The sequence below is a fragment of the Fundulus heteroclitus genome, chromosome 16, assembly GCF_011125445.2.
Source record: "Fundulus heteroclitus isolate FHET01 chromosome 16, MU-UCD_Fhet_4.1, whole genome shotgun sequence".
NCBI lineage: Eukaryota > Metazoa > Chordata > Actinopteri > Cyprinodontiformes > Fundulidae > Fundulus > Fundulus heteroclitus.
The window spans coordinates 15,935,887-15,947,155 of record NC_046376.1 but is presented as its reverse complement, the minus strand read 5'-3'; the positions used below and the strand labels follow the sequence as shown (position 1 = coordinate 15,947,155).

Sequence of the window (11,269 nt, the reverse complement as noted above, 5' to 3'; positions counted from 1 at the left end):
CGACACATCACTCAAGCCAGTGTGTTGAACAGCCTGTTCTCAACTGAGAGGAAGGAGGACGGAGGATTCGTAATGGGTTTTCTCGCCCCATAATACATTAGTCTGATAATATAACTTGTATTGAAGCCTTTTTTGGGCCGTGTTTTTGCAGATGCAATCTAAAATACAGTGGTAAAACACGCACCGATCTTTATCACAAGAAACTCATTTTTGTACAAAGTCTATAAACTCACTCGCTTCTGTTTTGTTCTCCCCTCAGTTCAAGAGGATGTTAAACAGGGAGCTCTCCCATTTGTCAGAGATGAGTCGCTCAGGGAACCAAGTGTCAGAATACATCTCCACTACCTTTCTAGGTACAACGCGGCACCTGATGTTTGCCAAACTCGATAAAGCTGAGGTCGTGAGGCTGACCTTTTGTCGTGTGATCGTTTTCAGATAAGCAAAACGAAGTGGAAATCCCATCTCCAACTCAGAGGGAGAGAGAGAAGCCCATGTGCCACATCAGCGGTGTGAAGAAGCTCACGCACAGTTCCAGCCTTTCCAACTCCACCATGCCTCGGTTTGGCGTGAAGACGGAGCACGAGGAAGCTTTAGCCAGGGTGAAAGAACTGAGAAGCAGCACTAAAAATCACAAATATAATATCTGAAATGCCATGCTATCTGACAGTGTTTAGATTGATTTCAGAATTTGAAGTGTCTATTAAAGTGTTTTTAAATATATTGCATTTAGGACAAAAGAAACACCTAGCAGCACTTAGGATTGGTTATAATTCAGAGATGTAAACTGAATAGCTGATACCCATATGTTAAAGTTGTCTGTTGTACTTTTAGGAACTGGATGACTTGAACAAGTGGGGCCTTAATATCTTTCAAGTGGCAGAGTTCTCCAATAATCGACCCCTAAGCTGCATCATGTTTGCCATTTTCCAGGTGAGGGGAAAAAAAATCCACAAGCATACGTAAACGATAAATTAGCCCGCAATATTTCAGGAGTGTTGCACGAGCACGCAACTCATAACAAGACATCTTGAACGTAAACCAGTACATCTTTTTTTAATTTTATTTTGAACAGAACATCTCTTTTGTTTATTTGCTGTTGCTTTAGATTTAGATTTAGAGCAGAAACTAACTACTAACTTTGGGAAACATCCAAAGGTTGCTTCCTTTTTTGAGGGGGGGAACACACTGCCTTGCAAAAGTCCACATTTCATCTTAAAACCACAAACTTTTGTGTATTTCATACCTAAATACACAGCAACCAGTTGCCTTCAAATATCACATAATTAGTCAAGTGTGTGTATGTGTGTGAATAATAGCAGATGGAATTAGAAACAACATCCTACATTTAACACATCTCACTAAGCAGTGTTTAATCCCTCATTTGAAAATGGAAACAATACAGTACAACTGCATACCCATTATGACTGCCCACCTAAGGTAACATAACCAAGCAGCCAGAAGGCCCATTATAGCTCTGGAGGAGCTGTAGAGATCTACAGGTCAGGTGGGAAAATGTATTAAGCCTCAGCACAACTTAGGTATATACTGCACAAATGTACAAGAATGGCAAGATGCATCTTTTTTTTGAGAGAAAGCCAGGACAAGTCGTGCATGTAGTTTACCACAAGCCATGCAGGGGAGAGAGCAAACATAAGGAAGGAGGTGCACTGGACAGATGAGACCAGAATTGAACTTTTTCTTCAGGCAAAACTCTTATCTGTTGCAAAAAAGTAAAACTTCACACCTCCTTGACCACACCGTCATCACTGTGAAACATAGGTGAGGTAGCATCATGCTTCACTTTAGCATGGACAGGGAAGCTGGTCAAATCTGATGGGACGATGAGTGGCGCTACAGACTGGACAATCCTGCAAGAAAACCCAGTCAGGGGCTACAAAAGACTTTGGCACTTGGATGGAGGTTCCCACAGGATCCAAAATATTCAGTCAGAGCTACAATGGAATGGGTTAGAGCAAATTACATGCGTGTTTTAGGATTATCCAGTCGAAGCCCAGGCTTAAATCCAACTGAGAATCTGCAGCAGTACTTGAAAATAGATTTTCACAGATATCCTCCATCCATTCTAGCAGAGCCTTAGGTATTTACCGTAGGCTAAACATTCAGTCTCAGATGGGCAAAGCTACTAGAGACATACTGTACAACAGAAGACATAGAGCTGTTAAACCAGAAGAATGTGAATAAATCCATGTCAACATTTTAAGATTTGTGTTTATATATTTTTTTAAATCTTTATATATCCATTTTCTTCTACTACAGTTATCCACTACTTTATGCTACTCTCCCATAGCATATGCTGTTAGGGTACTAACGACACACTATAGTTATGGGGGGCCAAAGGGATGTGCCGTTCTGCACAGCAGCACACCCCAAACAGCTTAAAAGCTTGGAACTTCTCCCTAACAAGCTTTGAATTAGAAAACCCTTTGGAAGAGGAGCGAAAGATTTTTCAACACGAACTGAAGTCTAGTGGTTTTATTTTCGAACCTTTTTGGGGTCTATCAAACATACCAGGATAATATATTTAAAGTCGTGGTTGTAATTTAATAAATGTGTAAATATCCTAGAGGTATACATTTATTTTCCAAAACCTTGCCATTAAAAATGATCTGATAGTTAGCGAGCCTTTTGTTTGGTGGTTCTGGTTTGTCTCATTTGCATAAAGACATTTTTTTTTTGCATTGTGGGATTTTTCAAAATGTGAAATAAGCCTGGACTTCATTTTGTAAATATGTCCCCTACTGTCTCTCATTGCTGCAGGAAAGAGATCTGCTGAAGACTTTTCAGATCCCTGTGGATACTTTTGTCACATATGTGATGACCCTGGAGGACCACTATCACGCCAATGTCGCCTACCACAACAGCCTTCATGCTGCTGATGTCACCCAGTCTACCCATGTACTGCTATCCACACCAGCTCTAGATGTAAGAATCTCAATTAGAACATATATCCTAACAAAACTAAAGACGCTATTACAAATATTGAAAACAGAACAAACTGGTCTTTTATTTCTCTCTGACAGGCCGTATTCACAGACCTAGAGATATTAGCAGCTTTATTTGCCGCTGCCATTCACGATGTAGACCATCCAGGAGTGTCCAACCAGTTCCTCATAAACACAAGTGAGTCAGAAATAGATTAAAAAGACAAATGCACACTTTTTTTTATCAACCTAACAGAGCTCGTTACTAAATGTATATTATTTAATTGATCAGAAGCCATTTTTTTCTGCACATTACTAAAACCTGATCCTCATCATCTTATAGTAAATAGTTGCAGAAGTACTTATCTTATTTGGAAACAGTGCTGACTTTTAGTGATGAGCGGACACTGGTAAGATATTTAATTTCCTTTTTTTGTTGTACCCTCAGATTCAGAGCTGGCGCTAATGTATAATGATGAGTCTGTCTTGGAGAACCACCACCTGGCTGTGGGCTTTAAGCTGCTCCATGAGGAGAACTGTGACATCTTCCAGAACCTTACCAAAAGGCAGAGGCAGAGCCTGAGAAAACTTGTGATTGATATGGTTGGTATCTGATAGAATATCACAAAGAAAGCTTTCATCCCTTGTATTGTTCTTATTTTGTATAATTGCTTCCAAATATATGACAAAATACCCTTTTGTCACCAGGTTTTGGCTACAGATATGTCCAAACACATGAGTTTGCTGGCAGACCTCAAAACGATGGTGGAGACCAAGAAAGTGACAAGTTCTGGAGTTCTGATGCTCGACCACTACACCGACAGAATACAGGTACTTATTTGAAGTGTTCTACAGCAACCATTTGGCTGATGTCATTTGGTTCCTCATCCCAGCCCAGTCTAAGAAACCTTGGTGCTCTTTTTGACCAGTCAATATCCCTGGATTCCCATTCTAAACTTTTAGTTAAAAATTGCTTTTATCACTTGAGAAATATCTCTTAATTGAGGGCAATCATTTCCAAATCGGACCTGGAGATGGTTATTCACGCTTTTGTTTCCTGTCATTTAGATTATTGTAACTCTGTTTTTATTTGTTTTGACAACTGAGCAGTCACTCAACTCTAGTTGGTTCAGAACGCTGCAGCAAGGCTTTTAACAGGAACAACCAGAAGGGCTCACATCACACCGGTTTGACCCTCTTTACATTCAATTCAATTCAATTTTATTTATATAGCGCCAAATTCATGTAACATGTCATCTCAAGGCACTTTACTAAGTCAAATTCAATCGTATTATACAGAGTGGGTCAGATTATACAGATTGGTCATAAATTTCCTATATAAGGGAACCAGCTGATTGCATCAAAGTCCCGACAAGCATCATTCACTCGTGGAGAACCGTAGAGCCACAGGGAGAGTCGTCTGCATTGTCCATGGCTTTGCTGCAATCCCTCATACTGAGCAAGCATGAAGCGACAGCGGAAAGAAAAACTCCCCATTAACGGGAAGGAAAACCTTCAGCAGAACCAGGCTCAGTATGAACGGTCATCTGCCTCGACCGACTGGGGGTTAGAGAGGACAGAGCAGAGACATAACAAGAGAGACAAAAAAGCACAGAAGCACACACTGATCCAGTAATCTGTTCTACATTAGATGGTAATAGCGGGTGAGCCGTCTTCCTTGGATGATGTCACAGCTAAAAGAACGCCAGACCAGATGTACCTACTATGAAAAAAAAGGGAACAAAAAAAGTTAAAAGCTGAAATGACAACAGTCATTTCAATGTAATGCAATGCAAAACTGGAGAACGGTAGAACTCAGTAGACTGAGAAAATTAGACCCTGATGTCCTCCAGTAGCTTAAGCCATATAACGTATAAAGCCCTTAATAAGGGCTTTATACGTTAGAAGAAGAATTTTAAATTCTATTCTTGATTTAACAGGAAGCCAATGAAGGGAAGCTAAAGTTGGAGAAATATGATCCCTCTTGTTGATTTTCATCAGAACTCTTGCTGCAGCATTTTGGATCAGCTGAAGGCTTTGAACTGCATTTTGTGGACTTCCTGATAGTAAAGAATTACAATAGTCCAGCCTTGAAGTAACAAATGCATGGACTAGTTTTTCAGCATCACTCCTAGACAGAATGTTTCTAATTTTGGCAATATTCCTGAGGTGAAAAAAGGAAACTCTGGAAACTTGTTTAATATTGGATTTAAATGACACGTCTTGGTCAAAAATAACACCAAGGTTTTTTACTTTATTACCAGAGGCCAAGTTAATGCCATCCAGATTATGTGATTGATTAAGAAGTTTATTTTTTGAGGACTCTGGTCCAAAGATTACAACTTCTGTCTCAGAATTGAAATGCTGGAAATTTAAAGTCATCCAGCTTTTGATGTCATCAAGACATGACTGCAGTCGAAGTAATTGATTGGATTCATCAGGATTTATGGATAAATATAGCTGAGTGTCATCAGTATAATAGTGGAAATTAATCCCATGCTGTCTGATAATTTTGCCAATCGGAAGCATATATATAGTAAAGAGAATTGGCCCAAGGACTGAACCCTGTGGTACTCTACAGGTGACCCTAGAGTCTGAAGAAGATTTATTAATAACATGAACAATTGTTTACATTGGCTGCCTGTCAAATTTAGAATTGATTTTAAAATATTGGTTTTGACTTTTAGAGATTTTAGTGGACAGGCCCCCCCAAAACATCTCAGACCTTTTGATCCCTTACTCTTCTGGCCGCACTCTCCTGTCATCCAGCCAATCCCTTCTGAAGGTCCCTAAGACCTGGTTTAAAACTTGAGGGGACCTGTCCTTCCAAACTGTAGCCCCCAGATGGTGGAATGCCCTGCCCCGTCTCTCTGTGTGGCCCACTCTGTAGAATCATTTAAAAAGCAGCTGAAGACACTTTTATTTAGATAAGTGTTTACTTAAATGTATTTTTTTATGTTATCCTTGCAAGCTGTTCTTGTGATATTTCTATTTGGTGTTTATTGCACTCTGTACATCACTTTGTGATTTCATCTGTGAAAGGTGCTATATAGACAAAGTTTACTTATTATCTTCAGAGTTTCCTACATAGAAATAAATATGATAAATTATTGAGTAATTCAAAGAAACAGCAGCACTATATTTGACCTCTGTACACTCTGTGATTAAAGGCACGATAAGTAAGAGGTTTACTGCCAAATCAACCTAAATTATTCTCACTTCTCACCCGGGATTGAAGTAACATTCCCTATAAACAATCGATTTACTTCCTGGTTCCTCACCCAATCACATAAAAGTTCCCAGGGTTCCCAACACAGAGGACATTTTATTTTGGCAAAAGAGCAGCAGGCTGCACACATAGAAGATAAGCAGACCAGAAGTAGAACAGAATACATCATACATCTATCCTGTGTAAGTAAAAATTCAATGGGGTTTCACAGCGTCATGGAGAACAGCCATTTTTCAATGGTCTGTTCTCCATGAAGGCCTTGTGTTCCAACATTAAAGGAAACCATGTCTAAAGACTTTAATATTTCATACTTCCCTTTTTAAAGTTAATTAGAGAGTCAGGGAACTTTTAAACTAGCAACCCATGACTTACTGTCTTCCAGTACCACCTGTTTCAATGGAACATACGACATGAGCCGGAGGCCCTGTTCTCCTAGCTTCTTTTCAACATGGGAAAGACGACAGCACATTAAGGAAGATGAGGGCTCTTTATGGTTCAAGAAATAGTTACAATTCATTTTATGGTGTTTTACATAGTAATGACATGTTGTTTGGGGTAAAGGCAAATGCGGGTAACAGGTAGCTGGACAACAACTTTTCAGACAATTTTCATCTGAAATTGTATATATAACATACATGAGTTCTCATAAGGCATAGTGGCACAGAGCTGTGTGTTTTTGTGCATCTGGCAACTATTGAATACTGCTGTTGATAATTAGTTGTTGGTTAACCTCACCCTTGTCAGTGAAGATAACACTGTGAAACTCTTGTGGCAGTTGTTGTTGTACTCATTATCATATAAATATAAAATGCCATAAATTGTGTCTATTTCTTTAACAGAAGAAACATATTATTATAAAGTGAAATCAAAAATAATACCCAAAAACAAAATTATGAGAGCTGTGGGATGAAAGACAAATGTCACAATTTCTGCAAAAGATGATTGCTATAGCTTTATTGTCTTTACAAAAAGGAATGAAGCCATTTTGATCTATTACATTTATTTAAAATGTGGCAAAAGTTCATATTTTACAAATATTTTAAAACCTTTGTCAAACTTACCTCTAAGGCTCAAAGTCATCCAAGCACTTTGCTGCTGCTGCACCCTTGTTTGTCTCTCTTGGGTCTTTCTGTTGCTGTGGAGTTGGGATGTTCTCCTCATGCATGCATGGGTTCTTTCCTGATACTCTGGCTTTCTCCCATAATTCATAAAACTGCATGTTCTCTTAATTGAGATCTCTAAATTACTCTTAGGAATGAGAATGTGCATGGTTGTTTGCCATGTGTGGTTTTGTGTTGCACTGTGTTAAACCACCTCTCGCCCACAATTGGAGATTGGAACCCACCAAACCACAGCTCCCAACCATGTCAAGGACAAGCACATGGATGGATGGATTGGGGAACTTGTTGTTTGTAATAGACAATAAAAAAATAACCAGACATTTTTTTAAATTGCCAGTGAAAATCTGTAATAAAGTTGCAAAATAAATATTGAAGGGAAAAAAAAAACATCTGAAAATTGTCTTTTACAGTCAATTAAGAAAAATTTTGATCCCGTTAACCTTTGAGTGAAATCCTCTGAATGCTTCACAGTAACACATTTCAAAGGAACATATACATTTAAGTACAAATACCTTGTACTTTAATTGAGTGTCTTGAGATTGTCATTATAAGAGCAAGAATAAAGAATAAAGAATTGCATCCTCTAAGCCTGTGTCCATGTCACACGAGGAAACAAGAAAAAGGAAATGCAGGAATATTGTTTTAAGATTAAAAGGTTCTAGATAAATAAAGAAGAGACCTAAAAAGTGAGCATCAAGGAGCCTTAAAGTTTTGCAGTTTAAAGTGCTAATTTTCACATGGTTAGCATACACAAGTATGAACGATCCATGTATCACTTGCGATCAGCAGATTAAAAAACAAATACGATCTTCAAAAAATGATTTGATTTATTAAGGGACAAAAGTTATCCAAACAAAACCGACCCTATGTGAAAAAGTTTAACTTTAACCTTTGTTTTTTAAGTCAGCCACATTAGGACGATTAATGAGCATGAAGGGCTCATATAAGGTCTTGGCATAACATGTAATTTGGATTTAAGTCCATACTTGGGTTTAGCCAATCCATAATCTTTGTTTTTGAATCAATCATGCTTACATCAATTACAACACTTTTCCTTGGTCCTGAAGCTCCCCTAGACCAGCATGATGTTTTCCTCTTGACATCCTTTAAAATAATTAATGGTGACAGACAGGTTCTATTTAAGTGTTTTTTGATGGAGGGGGAAAGCTTTTTTTATCTAAATAAATTAAATCATAATTTAAAAACTGTATTTTGTTTTTACTGGAGTTAACTTGTATGTAGGGATGATTAAAAAACAAATAAAAAACAGAAGTAATCTGCAAGGGTCAAATATTTTTTTTTCTTCCCAGCATGATATAATAGTGACTAATGTGTGACTTTTACACAGGTACTGAGGAATATGGTGCACTGCGCAGACCTGAGCAATCCTACAAAGCCTCTGCACGTGTATCGGCAATGGACGGAGAGAATCATGGAGGAGTTCTTCAGACAAGGAGACAAGGAGAGGGAGCGAGGCATGGAGATCAGTCCCATGTGCGATAAACACACCGCATCCGTGGAAAAAAGTCAGGTAAATGATTAGCAGCGGAATACACGCCCATGTATGGATGGCAAACAGCTGGAACGCTGTTAATGCTGCAAGTGGGAGATGATAACCACATAGCAGAGGCTGATCTTTGAGCTCTGATCACAGCAGTCGCCCGCCTACATTTTTAATGCTGGTTTGCAGGGAGTAAGGTTGTGCTTACTTGAGCATGAGTCAGTCTTATGATGTTGTCTTTTTTTTTTTTTCTTTCCTCTTGGATGTAGGTGGGCTTCATTGACTACATTGTTCATCCACTATGGGAGACATGGGGAGACCTTGTCCATCCCGATGCCCAGGAGATCCTGGACACACTAGAGGACAACAGGGACTGGTACCAGAGCACTATCCCACAAAGCCCATCGCCACCTCCTGTGGGCCAGGACAAGGAGCTCAATAAATGCATTGACAAGTTTCAGTTTGCGCTCACCCTGGAGGAGAGCTCTCAGAACGAGCAGGGACACGAGGGCGACGAAACCACGCCAAACCACGTGGCAGAAGACTGCACCGACATGGACAAGGATGACGAAAACGAGGATAAGGAAGATCTGATGTCAGAGGAGAAGAACGAGGACACGATAGAGGAAGAGGATGAGGTGGCAATGGAGGAAGAGGAAGAAGAGCTGAAATCTCGGTTAGTCGAGGAGCCAGAAAAGGAAAGACTTTATGACACAAGTCCTGTAGAAGAAGAGGAAGATTCTTCTTCTCAAGCTGAAGATACATGAGGTCTGCTCCTGTATCGCCCTCCTAACTTGCACACATGAAGTTGTCGATTCTTTAAATGGTCAAACAAAGAACAAATATGACTGCAATGACAATACTAACCTTTAAATATATTTTTCAAAAAGGGAATACATTCAAAATCGCTCAAAGAGAAGCTAATTACACAGCAACTGTAGATTTGGAGTGATGACAAGTTCTAGGACTAATTTCACTTGGAACTTAAGACTAGTGGGAATTTAGACGGCCATTATTGATGGGCAGTGGAACGCAGTGTAGCACTCTGGTGACTGAAATGCACATAAATAAACACACACGAAATCACTCAAAAATATCTACAAAAACATGATCAAAAGCAAGTCTTGTAGAGTACAACAATGCAATGCGCATACATGAATGCAGCAATCCATGCAGTATAAACGCATTTCACATGTATCCCTACCATTTTTAGAAATGCACACAGATTTGCACCGACACACACCTGCACACACACACTTGACTGTATGTTTGTATGTGTGCATTTACACAAGGGACAGTGATCAGCGATGAATCTCTTTGGAAAAAGCCATTCTTTATCGGTGTATTAACTAGTGTTCAGTCAGTATTAGTAATTCATGTCTGTTAGAGTCTCAATAGAAACTGCTCTCGTCAGAGAAGCTTCTGTGACTTTTTTGCCATTTCTGTCAGAAATGAAGGCTAAAAAAAATAAAAAATCCGCAGAGTTGGAGAAAGAGAAGAGCGAAAAAAAAGAAGATGCTGCGCCGAAGGGGCCCAGAGAGGTCCCCTATCATTTTTCCCTTTACGAGGAGAGTGCTACTAGTGCAAGATGGCTCTGTGCCTTTGTGAAACATTAGCTTCCTGACTGAAGCTGTGGTGAAGCAATGCATTGTGGAACAGGAGAGTCTGACTTTAGGTATCATTTTTGATTGTCTCTTGTTGAAAATCTCTCTTTACTGTTCAAGGTATCGTGTATAACTCACACGTACAAGTTTCCGCGGCGATATGTTTTCTGCTGTAAGTCTTCCTTTCGTTGCTCTTCTGGTAAAATGACAACTCAGAACTTTAGATGCAGAGCAATCACTTAACACCACCACTACCACCACTGGACTCTTTCCAGCTTATATATTTATTTCCTAAAAGACTGATTTTATTATTATTATTAATATCATTCTTCTTATTATTATTATTATTTTCTAAACTTTCAGAGAATAAGCCATGAGATGCTTTGAAGCATATACTTTTTTGCCTATTTTATATTTACAAGTTTGCTGAATATGTCAGAAAAGGAGAGAGCGTTTCATCAGCGGAACAAAAATTCATTTGCTGTCTCACAACCATCCACTCTTTTCTATTTTTTGTCTCCTCATACATAACAACTCTCACCAAAGTTAAGTAGGACAAGCTTCAGTGGGTGAGCTGAATTGAAGGAAATCAGGGAGGCAGAATGTCAGGGAAAAGCTCTGGTAGTCCCTAGTCATCCTTTCTATGTTTGATGGTTTGTTGCCTTAACGTTAGATGCAGGATACATACCTATAAGTATGTAGATTTAAAGATATAATATAGATATCCTAGTATATTTATATCACATCTGTATACTTATTTCTGTGTTGGTGTGAGACAATGTATTTTGCGCATGGAGGGGAAGCTGGAAACACTGCTGCCAGTTATTTTTGTCGTGGCTGTGCTTAGATCAACTATACGAATGTGTTGTTTT

At 39.1% G+C, this 11,269-nt stretch overlaps 1 protein-coding gene across 3 annotated transcripts in view; it reads left to right on the top strand.

Moving 5' to 3' along the window:
• The window catches only part of pde4a (phosphodiesterase 4A, cAMP-specific), a 61,475-nt gene extending 50,206 nt beyond the window's left edge, over window positions 1-11,269 (top strand). For all 3 annotated transcript variants that reach the window (XM_021324557.2, XM_012878559.3, XM_012878560.3), the window contains 9 exons: window positions 260-353; window positions 436-599; window positions 832-930; window positions 2,779-2,943; window positions 3,042-3,141; window positions 3,391-3,545; window positions 3,651-3,773; window positions 8,641-8,823; window positions 9,063-11,269. In XM_021324557.2, coding sequence (XP_021180232.2) covers window positions 260-353; window positions 436-599; window positions 832-930; window positions 2,779-2,943; window positions 3,042-3,141; window positions 3,391-3,545; window positions 3,651-3,773; window positions 8,641-8,823; window positions 9,063-9,560 — 1,581 coding nt within the window. In that variant the 3' untranslated portion in view covers window positions 9,561-11,269. The remainder of the gene's footprint in view (window positions 1-259; window positions 354-435; window positions 600-831; window positions 931-2,778; window positions 2,944-3,041; window positions 3,142-3,390; window positions 3,546-3,650; window positions 3,774-8,640; window positions 8,824-9,062) is intronic.